This window comes from Panthera onca, chromosome C1, assembly GCF_046562875.1.
Source record: "Panthera onca isolate mPanOnc1 chromosome C1, mPanOnc1 haplotype 2, whole genome shotgun sequence".
Classification (NCBI taxonomy): domain Eukaryota; kingdom Metazoa; phylum Chordata; class Mammalia; order Carnivora; family Felidae; genus Panthera; species Panthera onca.
The window spans coordinates 18,875,669-18,896,114 of NC_138346.1; the positions used below are offsets into that span (position 1 = coordinate 18,875,669).

General features: G+C 52.7%; 1 protein-coding gene across 1 annotated transcript; it reads left to right on the forward strand.

Annotated features, from left to right (window-relative positions):
• Window positions 1–11,252: 11,252 nt before the first annotated feature.
• On the forward strand, window positions 11,253–19,134 carry IHH (Indian hedgehog signaling molecule). Its single transcript, XM_060623656.3, has 3 exons — window positions 11,253–11,942; window positions 14,368–14,629; window positions 16,322–19,134. The coding sequence occupies exons 1-3, from the start codon at window positions 11,631–11,633 to the stop codon at window positions 16,978–16,980; spliced, it is 1,233 nt and encodes a 410-aa protein (XP_060479639.1). The 5' UTR covers window positions 11,253–11,630; the 3' UTR covers window positions 16,981–19,134.
• The last annotated feature ends 1,312 nt before the right edge of the window (window positions 19,135–20,446 follow it).

Genomic DNA, 20,446 nt, shown 5'->3' on the forward strand with positions numbered 1-20,446 from the left:
TTGTGTTCCTACACTCCGGCCCAGGAAAGAATCTGTCCCCGTCAGACCAGGGTCCTTCCACAGGTCTGATGCAGTGCACCTACAGGGAACACTTGGGGGAAGGAATGAGGGTCAACTCTCCTGAATACTCAGTGCTACTGCTTCTTAATCTTATCGGGTGGTACATTTCTTGCCTTCCTATTTCTTGCCTCCTTTTCTTGCCTTCCTATTCATTGAAAACTCCCATTTTCCCAGGCCCTTACCTCCCCTCACCCTGGTCTGCTGGGAGATGAGCAGGAGTCTCGTGTGTCATTCTCTGGGGTTTCCAGAGAATGGGTTTCCAGCTGTACCCAACTGAGATGGCAGGAGGAAGGAGAACAGAAAAGGCAACAACTTAGTCTTGTTCTTGATATTGTCACTAGGGGCATCTCCTTCTCTCTAATCATTCTGTCCTTCATTTTCTCCTACTTACAAAACTAGGAAGACTTGCTCCAAAGAGTATAGGGGAAACCTAAGATCCTCTTGATAACCCTTCCTCATGATGTGATAAAGTCATGTTATCAGTTCTGCCTACTCCCTCACTATTTGTGCTATTAATACTATCTGTGTTATATACACATTTCCTATGTGCTTTTTGTTTTCTCATCCTTTCATTAGATTATACTCTTTGAGAACAGGGTCAGTTTTTAACCCTAACTCAGAAAATATCACCGTGGTGGTATTATATTACCAAAGGGTGCTACTTGATGTTAACTGGGTTTTGATAGGATCAGGATGTTTCCTTGCCTTGCCTTGCCTTGCGTTGCCTTGCGTTGCGTTGCGTTGCGTTGCGTTGCGTTGCCTTGCCTTGCCTTGCCTTGCCTTGCCTTCCCTTCCCTTCCCTTCCCTTCCTTTCCCTCCCCTCTTTTCTTTTTTCAAGTAAACTTCTACACCCAATGTGGAGCTCGAACTCACAACTCCAAGATGAAGAGTTGCATTCTCTATGGACTGAACCAGCCAGGAGCCCCAGGATGTATGCTTTTCTAAGCTCTGTCCTGAAGTATTTTCTCTATTCTAGTTTCCCTGATGCAGAAACTGTTCAAAAGGAGAGGTGACCTTACTATGGGAGGCCTCCAGACTCAGAGCCCACGACCCTGGGTTCCTAGTTCTTGTTACCAACATCAGCAAATGCGTGGGCTCACCGAATTGCAATGGGTTATGCTGGGCACTCAGTTACAGAGAGGAATGCCAGAAGGGAAGGGAGCCCCACTTTGAAGGGAGAGCTTTCCCTAACTGCCATGACCTTCTGGAAACTGCTACCAGTTATTCTTGCTGTGTGTTCCTTATTGCTCTATTTTTCCCCCCTGTTCTGTCGGACAGGGCCTCAGAAGATCCCATCCTGTGGGGAAACCTCCAGACAGGGAGAGTATGAGGTAGCTTGTGTGTGTGTGTGTGTGTGTGTGTGTGTGTGTGTGTGTGTGTGTGAGGAGACCTGGGAATCCTTCACTACTTGACCTAGAAGCCCATCTATCCTCCGTCTTTCATCCCAGACCCTTGGAGGAATACTTTTCCATCTCCTGAGACTTTGTTTTATGGTGGTCCCTTATGCTTCTCCTCAATTCTGGGGTCACGTTACTTTGCCCTGGCACAAGGGGAAGTCATCGGGTGGCACCAAAGCATTCCAGCAAAGGCTCGATCATTCTTCCAAGCTGTTAACTCCTACCTGCCCTCAGTTTCTCTATCCTGAAACCCAGCAGCTTCTGCTGTGCTTTCTACACTCCTGGACCTTTGAATGGCTGTTAGCCTCTCAGCACCTAACTCTCATGGGTTCCTGAGAGTCTGGGCCAGCTTAGGGGAACCCGGAAGAGGCACTGGAAGGACTCCAGGGTGTGGGGAGCACACAGCCATTGACTCACCTGGGAAGATTGTGCCAGGATTACTTGTCCTGCTGGGCCAAGGGCCAGGAGTTAAAGGAGCATACAGCACCACACTCTTCCTCCCCTTACTTGGGGGCCCAAAACAGAAGCAGGGTTAGAATTGGGGAGTAGGGCTTGGGGGCTTCTGTGAGTCCCTTCTGAAATCTGGGTGTTATATTTACTTTTTCATATTGGCAGCTGGAAGGGGAAGCCCATCCCAGCTCGGCATTGTTGTCTAACATGGTTAATCAGATCCTATAATCCTGCTGTGGAAATATTGGGCCTCACTCAAAACAATAGAGACCAAGAATATTGTGGTTAAACTTCAACCAACTGCCTCCCTGGCCTGTTTGCCTAACCCCTACCCCCCTCTCCCAGGCCAGAGTCCTCCTCGCTTTATGGACCCCTGATAGGATCGACAGCCAGTCAGAAATCGGTGACAGGAGAAGAGAGAATGGAGTAGGAGAAGGGTAATCCTCCTGACTAGCCCTCCATCCTGTTCTTCCCCTCCCACCCAGGCCTTGAAGGGTGAGCAGGGTGGTGAGCAGAGTTGGAGCTAGGGTGGGGGGGAAGCCCTACAGGGTCTGGGTCTGGGGTCAGGGGTCAAGAGCAGTACTGTTGGGGGTCCTGGGAGGGGGTAAAGAGATCCCATATTCAAGACAAAAAGACGGCTGCCACATGAGGAGGAAAGACTGCCAGTTTCATTTATGACTGCTGCCTGGCACTACCAGAGCACAGAGCAAAACCAGTGGGTCCTTGTCGTGTATGGAAGGACCAGGGAGGCCCCGGGTGGGGCAAGAGGAATTGGTAACAAGTATGTCTGTTTCACTAGTAACTTGATATAACAGCAATGTAAATAGTAATAGTGTGATGATGTATGGAGGTGACACTGATACCCCAACTTGAGTGGTTTTCTGCCACTCAGAAACGTTGCCCTTCACGTTGCTGTCTTTAATAAGTACCAGTTCAGTGTGGCAGGATAATTTACACGATTAGAAGAGTAGAACAGAGGGAACAGGTAACCCGTACAATGGCATTTGGAATCAAAAAGAAGACAGAGTGTCTGGATTGTGCTAAAGGGAAAACTAGCAGAGTGATACATTCAGCAAAAGGCAGAGGACGTTCCTCTTGCAGACACTAGAGCACCTGGCTGGAGAAACGGCCAACTGCGAGTTCGTACTTGGCCGTCATGCACCCAGGGTGCACTGGGCACGAGTCACAGCCACCCTGGTTACAGAGGTGTCACCAGGGAGGTGAAGTACAGGGAGGCCCCAGCTCCAGCACCTTGGACTATTGAACGGTCAAAGTGTATGTGCATTTTTAGGATTTGAAGAATGAAAACAGAACCGTGCCAAATGAAACTATATTTAATCTACTCACGTAGGGTGAGGGTGAAGCAATCCCAGAGAGCATTTGCTGTTTCTCACCGATGGTGCCATGTGATAATTCAGGGATGGCCATGGCTCCTGTGGGTTAGTCACCAAAACCATTTTGGTTTTTTTTATTTTTATTATTTTTTAAGGTTTATTTTTGACAGAGAGAGAGAGAGACAGAGCATGAGTGGGGGAGGGGCAGAGAGAGGGAGACACAGAATCTGAGGCAGGTTCCAGGCTCTGAGTTGTCAGCACAGAGCTCGACGCGGGGCTCAAACTCACAGACCGCAAGATCATGACCTGAGCCGAAGTTGGATGCTCAACCGACTGAGCCACCCAGGCGCCCCTCACCAAAACCATTTTGAAGCAGAAACCACTTGATGGAAGCTGACTTTACCACCAGAAAGACATCTGGAAAATAGTTCTTGGGAGTGAGAATCTAAGACATACGTATGCTTCTGGATAAGAATCTTAAAAACACCTTAACGGCCATCATCAAATGGAGTTGAAGCAGGTTATGAAATGGATGTCAAAATGATCTGAAGATGATGGGAAACATTTCGACAGTTGAGTAACTTGGACAACCAGTGCGGGAAGAATTCAATGGCAAGAAAGATCCCTAATGGAAGCTCCAGAAAATTCTGACCAGGAAGGGGGATGTAAGGAGCCAGGTTGGTGGGTTAAACCTTGTGCTGTACATAGACTTGAACTATAAATGGGGAAGTCCAATAGGGAAGCTTCAGATCATCACAAAGGAATTCAAAGAAAGGCACAGGTTTGTAGGAAATGTGTCAGGAATGAAACAGAAAAACCCATATCCAACAAGAAACAAATACAATTAAACGTGAATTAATTCAAATCCTGTACATACTGAGAGCTTACACATCAGCACCCCCACCAACAGGGCCACGAAGACATATCTTCTGTTTTCAAGAAGTCTGCAATCCCAAGATGATAGTTAAAAGATAGATTTTTTTCCCAACTGTATAAAGTAGAAAGCGAGAGCCATGCCTATGTCTGTTTTAAAAAGTTTAAAAGAATCCTATGTATAAATACTGTTTTGTTCCCTGATTTTATTTTTACTTGACTATGTTGTGTCCATATCTACATGTCAAACACAAATCTCTTTAAAGGGCAAATTATCTTCATTATGAGCTCTGTAAAAAGTTTGAAAATCATACTCGTGGTCAGCAAGCAGAAAGCCAACCTATTCCATTTTCCCCAGCTTCGTCTTCCATCACACTTGTCTCTTTGCTATTTCTTTAATATGCAAGTACATTAGGCCTTTGCTCTATGCCTTTTTCTCTGCCCAGAATGTTCTTCCCCTAGATATCCTCTTGGTTGAAGACCTCACCTCTTTCAGGTCTTGGCTCAAGTCACACCTCAATGAGATCTCCACTCACCGCCCCACTTACCAGAACCTGCCTCCCAACCTCACACCCTCCCCGCAAGGTAGCTGCCCTCCCAATCCTTTCCTTCCCTTTTTTACAGTTTGTGCTCATAGGGCTTCGGGTCCCCTTCTAACACATTATGCATTTTCCTGATTTTTACATTATCTTTAATTGTTGGTCTCCCTAATGCCTCCCCACTAGACTAAAGCTCCATCAGGGCAGGAATCTTTTTTTTGTTTTTCGGGTTCTGTCACATCCCACGCATCTTGTGCAGTGTTTGGCACTTAATAGGTGCTCAAAAATATTTGTGAGTGGATATATGAAGAAAGAGGATCACACACACACACACACACACACACACACACACACACACACCCTCCACACTGGCAGTATCTTGAAGTGATTTTAGAAATTTGTAGACACAAGTTACTGTAATATTTTTTGTTTACAGCAACCAGTAGTAAGGCAAGAGTGGTGGTTAAATGCCATTTTGTTAGCTAGAACCATAATGGAATGATGTCATTTTGCAGAAACTAAGAATACAAGTTATTAAAAGTAAGGGACAGGATACCTTCTTGCTTTCTTTGGCTATACATCCCCAGCATCCTTAGGATGCTTTACGTACCAAGAGAGACTGGTGAGAGGGTGTGGGTGGACCAATCCAGACCCTGTTACAGAAAGCTGAGGAGCATGGCTTGAGTATTAAAGATTAGTACCCTCCCCTTTACTGACCATTCATTGAACTAATATTTTCCAAGACTCTCTTTAAGCAACTAATTTCTTTCCTAATAGAGATGCTGGGGTGGAAATAAAGCACATTAGTATTAGTAAACATGTTACTAACCATACACAAAAAATATATTTGTATATATGTCTTTTTGTCTATAAGAGTTTCCCACAATCTTTAGTTTCTGATTTGAGGGCAAAAACTCTTCTATGTAACAACCTGGCTACTTTTTCCTACCTTTTCAAAGTCATCAAAACAAGGTCTTTAATGCCTGAATCTCTCTGAAGTGCCTCGTAATGAGCTTATTGTTAGGGCAAAGGTAACTTGACATTCCCATTTCTAATCAATAGCCAGCTTTCAAAGCATTTGAGTGGCTCTAATTGGATCTCCAAATGTGTTCTGGACTAATCTGAGGCTTGAAAGACAGCCTGCTTCCATTTCTGAATATGGGCCAAATTTGGTGGAGTTGCTAACCTCTTAAAAAAATCAACAGTAGAGGGAAATCTGGCTGTCTCAGTTGGTGGAGTGTGAGACTCTTGATCCTGGGATTGTGAGTTCAACCCCCACATTGAGCATAGAGCCTACTTTAAAAAAATAAATTAAGAATTAAAAAATCAACAGTAGAGAGGCACCTAGGTGGCTCAGTCAGTTGAGCATCCGACTCTTGATTTTGGCTCAGGTCATGATCTCATGGGATCGAGCCCTGTGTCAGGCTCTGTGCTGAGTGTGGAGCCTGCTTGGGACTCTCTCTCTCTCTCTCTCTCTCTCTCTCTCAAAAATCAACAGAAGTGAGAATTATTGCAATCAGCTGGGGAAATGGTAAATTAAAGAGTATGAGGTCTTAAAAATCCAAGATGAAAGTAACAAGAGTCCCCTAGATTTGGAGAGAAAATGAGTGACCTGAACAGAGGTCAACAACCCAGCACGCTTGCCCTAGGAATCACTTACAAAGAAATGGGGTCATTATGGAGTCAAAATGGCCTGGATTCCAACTCCAACTCCCTCACTTACAAGCTCTGAACCTCAGTTCCTCATCCATAAAGTGAAAATAATGGTGTCAATTTCATAAGGCTTTTGTGAAGGTTACATCAGATAACACCAGGGTTTCCCCCTTTACTAGATCATCCAGGTTGGGTTTTCATTATCAGTGGCACCATCATCGTTGCTTGGGCCACTGCCCGTCACTGAGAATCCCCTTCATTCTTTTCAGGCATTCCTTTCCCTCCTTCAAAACTGATTTCTTCCAAGAGGTCTAACCCCATCATCAGATGGAATTGAAGCACGTATGAAACGGATGTCAAAATGACCTAAAGATGGGGGCATCTTGGTGGCTTAGTCAGTTAATTGTCCAACTCTTGATTTGGGCCCAGGTCAAGATCTCCAGGTTCATGAGTTTGAGCCCCATGTTGGGCTCTGCGCTGACTGTCCGGAGACTACTTGGGATTTTCTCTCTCTCTTCCTCTCTCTCTGCCCCTCCCCCTTTCCCTCTGAAGGTAAACCAATAAACTTAAAAAAAATCTAAAGATGATGGAAAATATTTCAACAATTAAGTAACTTGGACAACTAGTGGGACCAATTCAATGGGAAGAAAGATCCCAGGCTAATCTCTTCTTAATTCCGTATCCTTCTAGGCCAAGTTCATCTTATCTACATGATTCTACAGAATTCTACAGAATTATCTACATGATCTACAGAATTCATGCATTATTCTGTACTCACTCATAAATGGCATTCACAGCTTCGCAACTGTCTTTTATTTTCATGATTTATTTTTAAGGTTAAATAGTGAATTTCTTGAGGACAACAACTGTGTTTTTTTACTTTCTGTTTGTATTCTCTATCCTTACGCACCTATCACACTACTGTTCACAAGATAGATGCTCACTAATAGAAAGGATCCTCCTAATCCCACTACTGTCTTGGGGCACACATGTATGAGCAACCTGTTGTATATTATTCCCCCGAGACAGGTGATAGGAATCATAGAACCACTGCTGCTAGTGAGCCCAGTGGAGGATAAAAAACAAATTACACATAAGCTTTGTACTTCACAGCTTATATTTTTAACCCTCGCAACAACCCTACGAGGTAAGTGATAATATTTTCGCCTTATAGATGAGAAAACTAAAATTTAGAGAAGTCAAGTGACTTGCCCAAGGCCACAAAGGTAGAAGGTATCAAAGACCATGTTCAGGCATAGATCTGACAACTCCAGGCCTAGAGCTCTTTCTATGAGCCAAGGCTGCTGTGCTCCGAGTCATTGGAAGATATTTGGCTAACTGCATTCCAACAACCTGTCTGGTTGTGGCTCAGCACCCATGGATTTAGAGCAGGACTGATCTGGCCAAGTGGCAGGATAAAGAGAAAAAAGATTAGTTGATTACAGAAGTATGGACCAGCACAGTATGTATGCATGTATTTGTCTGTAGATATACACATATCTGTATACACATGCACACACATATGACTATAAGTACATTTTATTTGAACTATGTAGTGTTCAAATCAAGATTGAGTAAATATACTAACATAGTAGTCTAATAAACAGATATTTAATGATCAGGTTCTATGGTATATTTTCTTCCCCCCATTTCCTTTCCACCTATTTTTCCAACGTTTACTCTAGTGTGCAAAAGCTGAATCATATTATCCAAAGAAATAGATCTTACTTTGTTCTCTTCAAAATAGAGATGATTGAGGGTAGAAGGGGTCTAGAGGTGGGAGAAGAAAAGTGATTTTACCAAGAGGCCCAGGACTCAGATGTCAGGTGCCCCCCCCCCCCACCACCAATCAGACTCTATCACTGCTACTCAAACTCCAGGCCATTGGTGCCCCCAGAGTGGCACACCTCAGTTCTCCAGGTTTACTGCCAGCAGGAGCCTGGAAGTGACTAGAAAAAAGAACTAGGCTTTGTTTGATAGGTCTAATGGATTAGCCCAGCTCAAAATCTACCCTACAGCTACTGAACAACTAAGAATATAGGCAGGCAAGAAATGACCCAAGGTTTCAGGCCCCAATTTGGATTCAAAATGCTCCAGGGTCACTGCCCTGGAAATTATGATGCTTCCAGTTCTGCCCTCTTCTCCCCCTTCCTGCACTGAACGAGACTGGACTCACGCAGATCTAAATTTGAGATTCAGATCTTGAACCATCAGGTGTCCTGAGGGGGAAAAAAAAAGTATACGTTTGGAATGAAAAAGCTCCAGAGTTCAAATCTTGACTGGGGGACCACAGGCAAGTTACTGTACTCGTACAGCCTTGGAGTTGTAGATTTGTAAAATGAGAATAGTAATTGCTGTGTACAGAGTGTTATTGTGAAGATTGTACTAAGTGCTTAAAGTACCTGTTATAGAGGAGAGACTTCATAAGTGTTATGTTCTTCTCCCAGAACACACCCTGATCACTGCTCCAAAGTTAGCCAGGCCCAGGAGGGGCTAGACTTGGTGGAGCGCTCTCTAAACCAACGAGGTCACACTGCTGTCGGACCACCCCTGATGCCAAGCGGTCTTAGCGCTGCTCTAATGCTGATTTGACACGGATCAGATCTTTACCAGAGATTTGCATTCAACGGGATCACAGTTTAAGAAGAGAAATGAAAGAATGGCAACGTTAATAAATGGTTACAAGTTAGAGCCCCTAAAATAATCTTAAATTGTCTTTTACTCGGAGAAAAGAAGATTGAAAGTGAATTTAAAGAACTCTTCAGGACTGTGCACATGGGATAATAAGCAGGATAATTACCCTAATTTCTAAGACCAGAAGAAGAGGAAAGCAGTCGAATTTGCATTAGAGAGGGAGGAAGAAAGACTGAAATTAAGGCAAAACTTCTCTAGAAGATTATTATAACACACTGCAATAGATGACCCTGGGAACCTATGGGATTATCTTCTTTTGAGCTCCCTAAGAAGAGCCCTCCCCTCCCCCGTTTGTCTGGATTGGGAGAGGCACTGACCTGGTCTGCTCCAGAAATCTGAGCAGTAGAGAGGGAGGCCGGTGGGGAATAGTGCCGGAATAGTTTTTGAACCCTGGAAAAGGTACCTTGAAGTTCTTTGAGAGCTCAAGGAAAAGAAACGATGTTGGAGAGACCTGTGACTGGGAGACATAGAATTCAAATACTGAGGAAGGAAGAGACCCAAAGTGGAGAACATGGGGGGCAGGATGGTAGGGGGGCGGGGAGGAAAAAAGAAACAATGCACTGTGTTTCCAAGTGACATGCCACACTCTCCTCCTGGTGGCATCATCCTAACTTCCCTTCTGTGGGCCTCAGTTGCCTTTTCTGGAAACGAAGTGCTTGGATTAAGCACTATCATAGGTCCCCATCTAATTCCGAACTTATGTTCACAAAATCCATCCAGAGAAAACGTGAGGACATCTGTGAAAAGCCACCACAGCTCAAAACCCAGGAAAGAGGGCCAAGGAACCGATGCATAGGTGAGAGCTGGGGCTCTGGGGTCAGACCCCCGTAGAGGGTAGAGGATTTGAATTTTCTCTCTGCTCCCCAGCCGGAAGCTAGTTGTTTATCTTCTCTGAACTTCAAAATCTCCATTTGTAAAACGGGAATAAGAGCTCAACTGAGGTTGTGAGTTTGAATTAGATAATGCAAGTAGCATACTTAGTATAATCATATGGAAGAGCTCCCATGTACCAGGCACGTAAGAATCAACAAAGTGGTACTTAACTGGGTCAGTATTCTTGGAATGAAAAAAATGTTTAAATCTTTCTATTTCTCATTCTTTTATTTCTATCTCTATTGAATTGGTAGACTATACTGCGACCAAATCACATAATTTGTTGTGATGGCGGCATTTGTTTTCAACATCCTTGCCCTTTCTGGTTTTAGCAGAATAAATCCTAATTCATTCAGCTTTCCTGAGTGGCATATCAAAATAAACACACCGTCCGTGTTTACTTCTCTAGCTGCCTCTACGTATTCTCTATGGTTTTGAATTTGTAAAGCAGAATTAACAGAGGAATTGTGTAGCAGCCCTTGCACGCCAGCAGCTGTGAGTCGTTGTTGCGGTTCTCAGCAAGCCCCTGCCCCCCCCCCCCCCAACCCCAGACCAGCGCTGCCGGGTCTTTAACGTGGTCAGTTCCTCCAGCTGATGTCATCATTTAGCTGCTCTTCTCCACACCTTGGCCCATCCCTTTGTAACTTCATTTTGCTCTTTTTTAATAGTGTTTCCAACTCAAAAGAAACAGCAAAACCCACCAAAAAGCCCGATTTGACTCTTCATGAGGCTGGGTGCCCCACTCCCAGCTTCACACCCGGTGGCCGTGGGATGTGCACCGGGTTGATACAGAATTCAGTCCACCACGCTGAGAGGGCGCGTCTCCCGGGCCAGGGTGGGGCACCAGGTTAGGGGCGGCCTCCCGTCTTCTGGCTTTACTTCCCCGCAGGGGACACCGTAGGCGGCCGTGCGGTCCGGCCACTGCCCCCCGCCCCTCGCGTCCGGCCGCGCCGTGGGTTGCGGTCTCTGTGGGGGTGGCAGCTCCTGTCCGGGAGGTTTGCGCCTGGCGGGGCACCCCGGAGCCGCGGGGAGCCCAGAGGCGAGGCCCAGGCGGGGTGGGGCGCGTCCGGGCGGGGAGGGCGAACTCAGGCAGTGCAGGGGGCGCCGAGGGCAGCGGGCGGGCGGACGCGGCGGAGGAGCGAGCGGGACGAGGGCTGGCTGGTGCCGGGGCCGCCCGCCCGAGGGGGAGGAGGCTGTGCCGCCCTTGCTGCAGGTTCGCTGTCGAGCGCACAGGAGGCAGGGACATGGGTAGGGTGCGGTCTGCGCGGGGCCCGAGCCCGGATCTCTTCCATTTCCCCTCTCACTCGGCCCCGAGCTGCGCCGCAGACGGCAGCAGCTCCCGCTCCGCCAGAGCCGCCTGACCGCCGGGCCGGGGTGCTAACCGCGGGGCCCGCCAGCCCGCCGGCCCGGCCAGCCCAGCCCAGCCCGGCGGCCCGCAGCCCCGCCGCCCGCCGCCCCCCGCCGCCGCCGCGTTGCCAAAACAAACGGGCCGGCCTATTTATTGGCGGCCGGCGAGCCGGGCAGCTCAGAGTCGAGGCGCCGAGGGGGACAGCGCGCCGCCACCAGCCAGGGCCCCGGGCCCCCGCCCCGCACCTGAGTCCCGCCGGCCCTGCGCCGCGCCGCGCAGCCCATGGCGCCCCCACCTGGAGCCCCCCGGAGCCAGCCGGACGCCTGAGCCCCCGCAGCGCGCCCGTCGACTCGCCCACCCACCAGCCCACCAGGCGCCCTCGCCCGCCCCTCGCCCGGGCTCCCCTGCCATGTCTCCCGCCCGGCTCCGGCCCCGACTGCGGTTCTGCCTGCTCCTGCTGCTGCTGCTGGTGCCGGCGGCGCGGGGCTGCGGGCCGGGCCGGGTGGTGGGCAGCCGGAGGCGGCCGCCGCGCAAGCTCGTGCCGCTCGCCTACAAGCAGTTCAGCCCCAACGTGCCGGAGAAGACGCTGGGCGCCAGCGGGCGCTATGAAGGCAAGATCGCGCGCAGCTCGGAGCGCTTCAAGGAGCTCACCCCCAACTACAATCCCGACATCATCTTCAAGGACGAGGAGAACACGGGCGCCGACCGCCTCATGACCCAGGTGAGCGCGACCCGCCCTCGCAGGGCGCCGCCGCTGAAGCGCCGCCACCTGCCCGGCCCTCCCCGCCCCCCTGGCACCTTTTCTCGACTGGCTGGCACGCCCCCTGGCACCTGCCCCTCTCGCCAAGCCCAGCCGCCTGCTGCCCAAGATGGGCCGGCCAGGGGTCCCGGCGGCAGTGCGGACACCCGCGGACCCGCCGGAGGTGGGAGAAGAGCGCCCCACTGCCAAGCGCCACGGCCGAGCCTGGTGGCGGCAGCCCCACTGCCCCAGAGCGCTGGCAGCTGAGCTCAGACTCGGCACCCGGAGGTACCTCGACCCGGCCGCCTCCCGCGCCTTCGGGACCCACGCAGTCCCTCCTGGCCTAACCTTCCGCACCGCTGCGCCCCTCTCCATTCGGCACCCCTGAGGGCGAAGAAGCTGCGGGCGCAGAGGGCCGTTCCTCCCCGCGCGCTCTTGGTTCGCTGCGCTGCCCTCTCTGGAGCAGCGTTCCCCACCCCACCCCACCCCCCCTCCCGGGTCTGGGGTTAGGGACAGCCGGGAAGAGCTGAGCCGGGAGGCGGAGGTGGGAAAGGGAACTTGCCCGGCGAGCCCACGTGTCTGTCCCGGAGAGCTGAGCCGCGCCGCTGCGGTTAAGGGTGGGGTGCCGAGAACTTCGGGCTCTGGGACCGGACTTGGGGGACCCCTGGGCTTGGTGGCAGGGACGGGGAGTGTTGAAAGAGAAGAGCTAGGATGCCGGGAGAGGGAGGGAGCAGAACTAACGCTAGCTAGTTTCTGCAAGCTCCGAACAGGACCCGCTCAACCCAGGCACTGGGGAGCAGACTTTCTTCCCTGCATCTGGGGTCCCAAGGGATCAGAAACCTACGTCCCCTTCCTCGGTGGTCTCCCGGGGCTTCCCCCGCATGCAGGCAGTCTGCTCCCTAGGTGCTTTGGGAAGAACAGCTCCACCACAGCCCTCAGCCTGCGCCCTGGCGCCGGGGCTGGCCGGCCGGTGTCGGGGCCGAAGGTTGGCTGGTGGCCGGGCCGGGCCGGGCGCCGAGGAATGCAGATAAGGATCCGGGCCACGGGCTGGGCAATCATTGACAGCGCTCCCCAGCTCTGGACCCGGGGGAGGGGGAGAGGGGCGGGGAGCAGGGGCCCACGGGGCCGACTTAGCTGGAGGGGGGGGGGGGGCGGCTGGAAGCCTGGAGGCAAGGAGCACACCGAGCTCCCTTCCTGGGCAGTGTGCTCCCCAGCTAGGCTGCTCGCCCAGAGGACGGCCAGGCCTTGGGCTGTAGCCGCTGTTGGCTCCTGGGAGGCGGAGTCCAAGGGTCTGTGGGGCCCCCTTTGTGCGGGATGGGGGTAGGTTGAGACATGGGCTGTCCACATTTGGCGGCGCCTCGCACCCGAGTCACGGACTGTGAAAGGGTCGGCTCTCCCGCAGTCCCCTCCCCCCAGCCAACTGCAGGGTCCTTTGGGCTGCAGGCACGCGGGGAGTCATCACAGACCGTCGATCTCTCTCCTTCCGGCAAGGCGCGGCTCTACTCCCACCCCGTGTGAGACAGAGCGTGGAGCCGGCTCGCTGAGATCAGAGGCTCGGTTTCTCCAGCCCTTTCCCTGATAGGGGCGGCGCAGAGGTGCTGAAGGTTCTGGACTGAGGGAGAACCTTGCCTGGGATTATCAGCCTTGCGTGCGCCCCTTGCTGCGGAGGACGCTCCGGGTCGCCCTCCATCTGGCCCAGCTGGGCGCTAGCATTTCCACAGGCTTCTGGTTTCCAGGCTTCTGCATCCTCGGATTGGGTGTGGGTCACTTTTGGATCTTAAGTCCCAGCAGGAATACTCTGTGGCGCTGGAGAGATCCAGGCGGCCCGGGATTCCCCTCCCAACACGCCCCCACGTTGCTGGGGCGCTCTGCACCTGCCGCGCCTCCAGACCGAGTCGGGGGGCCTCAGCCCTGAGGCTACGGTGACACCTACTGGGCACCTCCGGCCTTGCACGCCTAGCAGGCCAGCCGCAGGCAGTCGGCTCCGCTACCACCCCAACCCTGCCGGCAGAGGGTGGTTTCTGGCCTTCAGGTGCCTTGGTGGGACAGAGGGACTGGGCGCGGGAAAAGTGTAGCCGGGTCTGTGGAGGGATCGGTACCCCGATCTGAGGGGAAAGAGCGTGGGAGGGAGGGGCCACTTATCAGAGGAGGTCGCCCCAAGGGTGCACCTCCCAACGCGCCCTCCAGATTTGTGGCGCCACCGTGCGGTCCAGGTCCCTGGAGCAGCCAGACGCTAGAAGGGAAAGAAGCAAGTTAGGGCTCTCTGTTCCTAAAAGAGAGGGACAGAACAACCTCCCTGGTTTCCTAACTCCAGCGGATGCTCTGGGAGAGGCCGGGGGCGGGGCCACGCCTCCACCCGCATGCAGGCCGGCATCTCCCCCTAACTCTGCTGGCTTTCCTCTCCTAGCGCTGCAAGGACCGCCTGAACTCGCTGGCCATCTCCGTGATGAACCAGTGGCCCGGCGTGAAGCTGAGGGTGACTGAAGGCTGGGATGAGGACGGTCACCACTCTGAGGAGTCGCTGCACTACGAGGGCCGCGCGGTGGACATTACCACTTCGGACCGCGACCGCAATAAGTATGGACTGCTGGCGCGCTTGGCAGTGGAGGCCGGCTTCGACTGGGTGTATTATGAGTCCAAGGCCCACGTGCACTGCTCCGTCAAGTCCGGTGAGCCGCTGCCTGGGGGCTGGGCCCGGGGCCGGGGCCGCAGGGCATGGGCAGGCACAGGGCTCACTGCTGCCCAGAAGGTGAAGAGGCCCGCCAGGGGATGGAGGCGGGGACCCCAGGGAAGAGGACGTCCGCCTCGCTCCCCACTGCTGCTTGTGACCACCTGCTCACCCCCTGCCTGGTAGTGTCATGGCAGGAGCCTAGGGAGACAGGGCCCTGTCCCAGCACTGCTGGGGGCCGACCTCGCGGTCCACAGTCCAGAGCCTGCAGCAGGAGGTGCAAGACAGAGCAAGCTGGACAGATGGAGGAAGCCAGGCTGGGACAGAGATGGCTTTCCCGCTCAGATGACTCAGAATGGAGGCGGGCGGTGGGGCCAGGGGCCAAGGGCCAGCTTATGCCCAGACACCAGCATGCCTCACCAGGAGCCGGGAGCCCAGAGACTCAGAACCCACAACCCTGCTGCAGGTCAGGCCCTTTAGGGCACTTTGTATGCTCCTCCAGGGGGTGCAGGCATCCCCAACCTCTCCCTCAGGGCCCTGAAGCTGGACAGTTTGGGGCAAAGCCAGCCACGAGGGGCAGAATAAACAGTGGACTCAATAAAATGGATTTTCCCAGATTGGCCGCCTTGTTGATCCGAATGGGCAGGCATTGGGGCCTTGCCCCTCCCTCAGATCTTGTCAGCATCCCTGTCACCTACACTGAACCTGATCACGGATGCTTCAGATGGTTCCCGTGTGACTGCCAGTCTGGCTCCACCTGGCTTCGGGCACAGCCCTCCATGCTGGCACCACGTAGCAGTCACACCCGAAGACCTGACACATGAGACCAGACCCACTGCTTACTATTCCCGAACCCACCTGGGCACACTGTGGTGACCCACCCCCATCCTCCCCTCCAGCACTTTCCTGCCAATTGTATCTACTTCAAGTCACGTCCACCCTTCACCTGCGAACACTGGCCCGACACCAGCTCCCCGAGTGGCCACTTCCATCATTATTCCCACCCACAACACTGCTCACCATCCCGCCCACCAATGCCACCGTGTCCTGTCCCCGCACAAGGACCCAGCACATGAACTGAAGATGGTGACTTTACCCTTGCCACTGAGTCACGCCCTGGCCTGACCACTCACTCTGAGGCTCCCCAGAAGTCTATAGCTGCCCACGGCTGGCCCTCCTCTCGCTTCTATCTGGACTCCAAGGGCCAGCTCTGGGACAGAACTCGGGGTGTCAGCCTGAGAGTGCAATTTTTGGGGAGTGTCTGAGCAAGGAGTGAGAAATGACAGGACATCCAGACCCCAGAGGAGCTAAGTGCCTTCTCCACGAGACTGTAGCTTTCGAGTTTCAAGTCACAGCTGACCACCACCTGGCTCAGTTCACCCCTGACCTCTCTGATGCTCTACAACATTGCTTCACAGCGAGCAGACAGGGGCTTGGCCGGGGCTTCAGCAGGGTCCTTTCTTTCTCACTCATGGGTCTTGGAGCCACAATATGCTCCTCTCACTGGCAAAGGATTAGACGGGGGAGGAGGACAGATCACATCGTGGGTTGGGGTGTATTCAAGGCTGCACGGGAAGGGGGGAGCAGAGCCAGAATATGGTGATGGGGGGGGGGGCTCTTTGGGAGCGAGAGGAGCTCTGGGGAGGGGTGCTGTGACACAGCAGTAACACCTTCATGTCCCTTCTTCCCACAGAGCACTCTGCTGCGGCCAAGACAGGTGGCTGCTTTCCTGCTGGAGCCCAGGTGCGCCTAGAGAGCGGGGCACGTGTGGCCTTGTCAGCTGTGAGACCCGGAGACCGGGTGCTGGCCATGGGGGAGGATGGGAACCCCACCTTCAGTGACGTGCTCATTTTCCTGGATCGCGAGCCAGACAGGCTGAGGGCCTTCCGGGTCATCGAGACCCAGGACCCCCCGCGCCGCCTGGCACTCACGCCTGCCCACCTGCTCTTCACCGCCAATAATCACACAGAACCAGCGGCCCACTTCCGGGCCACATTTGCCAGCCAAGTGCAGCCTGGCCAGTACGTGCTGGTGGCCGGGGTGCCGGGCCTGCAACCTGCCCGAGTGGCAGCCGTCTCCACACACGTGGCCCTGGGAGCCTATGCCCCACTAACAAGGCATGGGACGCTGGTGGTGGAGGATGTGGTGGCCTCCTGCTTCGCGGCCGTGGCTGACCACCGTCTGGCTCAGTTGGCCTTCTGGCCCCTGCGACTGTTTCCCAGCTTGGCGTGGGGCAGCTGGACCCCGGGGGAGGGTGTGCACTGGTACCCCCAGCTGCTCTACCGCCTGGGGCGGCTCTTGTTGGAAGAGGGCAGCTTCCACTCGCTGGGCATGGCTGGGCCAGGGAGCTGAGAAGACCCCTTCACTGCCCTCCTGCAGCTGCCTAACGCGGTCCAAAGGCCTTCCCGCCGAGAGGACACTGGCCCTGAAAGGGACCCGAGTGGGGGGCACTGGTTCCCACCATCTCCTCTTTCCCAGACACACCATGGAGACTTGACTGGGCAATGCCAGTGTTGACCACCCCACCTCGATGTAGGGACAGAGCTACAAGCTAAGCTGGTTGGGAGGGAGTGGTCTATCTTTCTATTCTAGAGACCTCTTGAGGCTGGCACAGTGGATTCCCCCACCTGGCCAGCTCTCACTTCGATTTTTCATACCTGCCTCCCCCAATGGGGAGGGCCCATTCCATCTGTCTGAGGCCCCTCGTAGGTGGGCTTGCACCTCAGTCGATGCTGCTAGATTCCCTGGGAGCCAGCAGGGAGCTGGCTGGACTCAACACCTGCTGCCCAGAACTGAGAAGGCCGCAGGGTGGGGCAGCCAGTCTGGCCATCCTGAGGCATGACCTTCCTCCCTGGCCACACTCCTCGGGACAGAGACTGTTGCTGTCAGTGAGCAGAGTTCCTTGTTCCAGCCAATGTGATCATAGTGCCCAGGACCAGGGGAGCGGGCTGGATGTCCTTCTGCCCCTGCCCAGGCTACGCTCCCTGTTCTGCTGAACCATGACCCTCACCCCCCTCTCCGGTCAGTCTCCCCCACCTTATTTATTGGCTCGGAGGGGGAAGCCCATGGGAGAATTTTGGGGATGTTTTGGTCTTTTCTTCCTTTTGTAATAAAAATTATTTAAGTTGTTAGAGCCATAGAGTCTAGGATGCTGAGCAGGGCCAACACACAGTCTGGAGCCACGGGTGGGTCGGTTCAGGGGTGTGCTCACCTTCCTCCAAGAACAGAAACTCCCATGCTCCCACCTTTACTACAGGCCCTTCTTCACCCAGAAGCCCAGCAAAGTTGCCACAGAGAACTGGGCTCTGTGCCAGGCAAGGCCTTCCCATGCTGATCTCAAAGTTTGCCCTAAACACTGTTGGACCAGAGAGAGAATGGAGGTAACTAGCCCATGGTCACTTCACTCATCTAGAACCACCTCACTAGGCCTGTCGAGGCACTTTTCCTGCTTACTCAAGTCTGTCTCGGGGCCTGTTTCTCATCCTTCAGTGTGAATAACGGACCATGGTACGAGAAGATTTTGTAGAATTCACATCTGCCTTGTGGCCCCTTCTGACTTCTTGGAGAACTCAGGAGTCCCTAACCTAGCTGTTCTCAAACCTCAGAATCACCTGTGCAGTTTCTTTAAAAGTGATTCCTGGGTCCATTCAAACAATTCTGCTTTAATAGATCCAGAGCGAGGCCCAGGAAATTTTTACAAATACCGAACATGGCGGATGGTCCATGGACCACACTTTGAGAAACATTGCTTAGTCTAGAAAAGGCCCAGTTTATTGCCAAGACAAGGTGACTCCCTTCTTCATTTTTTCTGGGTCTCTCTATGCCAAGGCAGGTTTTTCTGTACTTGCTACAGGTCAGCTGAGAGTCCCAGGTCCAGCGTTATACTTGTTAATTTCTCAGAAATTTCATAAGCCAGTTGATATAGGGCATGGTGGGAGTATTCACACCGTCAAAATTGGTGTATGCTACAAAGTAGAGTTCTCCCGACTGTGAACAGCCCGTTGCTAAAACATACAACTACCCAGCTTCTGTCCTCTTACAGAGATTACTATGTTAGGGATGACTGCTCAGACTCTTACCTTCTCCTTCCCCCACCTCCATGGAGGAAAACTCCAGAGAAGTTGCCCTGGAGACTGTGTCATCTGGGAGGAAATAGGCCCCCACAAGCTATAATGACAAGTGCTGTCATTCAATGAAGACCAACTATCACCAGATGTTGTTCTAAGTGCTTTATATTTAGAGCATTATTTCATTCTCATACAACATTATGTGGTGTATGTTTTCATATTGCCATGTTCCAGACGAACACAGAAGCTGGAGGAGGTTAAGTAACTTGCCTGAGATTACACAGCTAGTGAAGAGGCAGGATTCACACCCCTCCATCTGGCTTTTGGGCCCACTGTTTTGACCACAAGGCTTTTTCTTTGGTGAACTTGGGTCCTCTCAGCATTTCAGGCCTGGAAGGCACTCTCAGCATTTCAGGCCTGGAAGTCAGCTTTGTCAGCACATCTAGAATGGACCCATGGCAGAGGTTCATGGACAAGGCTCAAAGGAACCAGAATGTCCGTGAACTCCTTTACAGTAAAAAACAGAAAAATGGAAGATTAAGGTCAAGATACTTTTGTCCATTCATTTTTACATTCTCTCCCTTAATGACATTCTTCATGGGTGTGGGGGAGGGGGTGAAGGGAGGGGAAGGATGACACCGACCCTTGTATGCCACACATTTGGTGAGTGAGAAGACGAGAGAGAGATTTTCCCCTATGGGTGTCCAGCTGCTTCTCCTACTGAGCCTGAGTACTCTCCATCCTGCAGACCCAGAACCATTTGGTGTCCCCAAATCTTTCTGTTCTAGATGGGCCTCCTTCGGAAACACACTTATTCTTCAGATAGAGAAGGCTGCAAAGACTCAGAAAAAAACCCAACACTGATCCAAATTCAGACCCTCAAAAACCAAACTTGGAGTGGAAGTGGGGGGCCAGTGGCTTTTCTGGGAACCCTGGGGCCAGATCTGAGTAGACTGTGTGAGCAGGGAGACATGGGGAGACAGCCAGGGAAGTCATGTTGCAGCACTGCAGTATCATAGTCCCAATCCCTCCCACCAGAGCCTACCTCACCCCGATGTCTGTAATGCCAAGGCCCAGAGGAGGGTCAACTGTGCTTCCCAGGCCCAGGCATCTACTGACCCAATGCCTGCCTCTCTTCTCAGGGTCAAGTACAATCCCCAAGGCTGCTGTGTCCACAATTGTGACCTGCATTCACCTGTTCAGTCATTGTTTACTAGACATTCTTGTGTCAGGTCCTGTGCCAGAGTGAGGGAAAGCAGTAGTCCCCCCATCAGTGAATTCTTGGGTGGGAGGAAGAAGCATGGGGAGACATATCCATGCTGTGTGCTGAGTGCTTTGGATGACCTCTCACAGGGGCTATGGGAATGCCACGAAGAGGCTGAGGGCTAGGAAGATTTCCTGGGCAGGTAGGTAGGAGGGTTTGCATGGCAGGCAAGTAAAGGAAGGGATCCAAGCTGAGGACACAGTAAATGCAACAACGTGGGGGCTTGAGTGAGCCTGGGGGCTTGGAGGAACTGCCACCAGGTCAGCCTCACAAAGCTATGTGGGCTTGACAAAACTGAGGTAGAGAGGTAGGCAGGGATCAGATGACACATAGCCTTGTATGTCACACATTTGGACTTCATCCTGAGGGCTTGGGGAGGGCCTGAGGGTTTGAAGCTGGGGAAGCTCACAACTAGATTGTTTCAGAGAGCTCACCCAGGTGCAGTGTAGAGGACGGTCAGAGAAGGCAGCTGTGGAAGCAGGGAGTC

What these genes read in the sequence shown, in the direction of transcription:
- IHH (XM_060623656.3), top strand. Translation starts at nt 11,631, where the DNA reads ATGTCTCCCGCCCGGCTCCGGCCCCGACTGCGGTTCTGCCTGCTCCTG. An exon ending in CCGACCGCCTCATGACCCAG is followed by an intron (nt 11,943 to 14,367) that starts GTGAGCGCGACC and finishes TTCCTCTCCTAG; the next exon opens with CGCTGCAAGGACCGCCTGAA. An exon ending in GCACTGCTCCGTCAAGTCCG is followed by an intron (nt 14,630 to 16,321) that starts GTGAGCCGCTGC and finishes TTCTTCCCACAG; the next exon opens with AGCACTCTGCTGCGGCCAAG.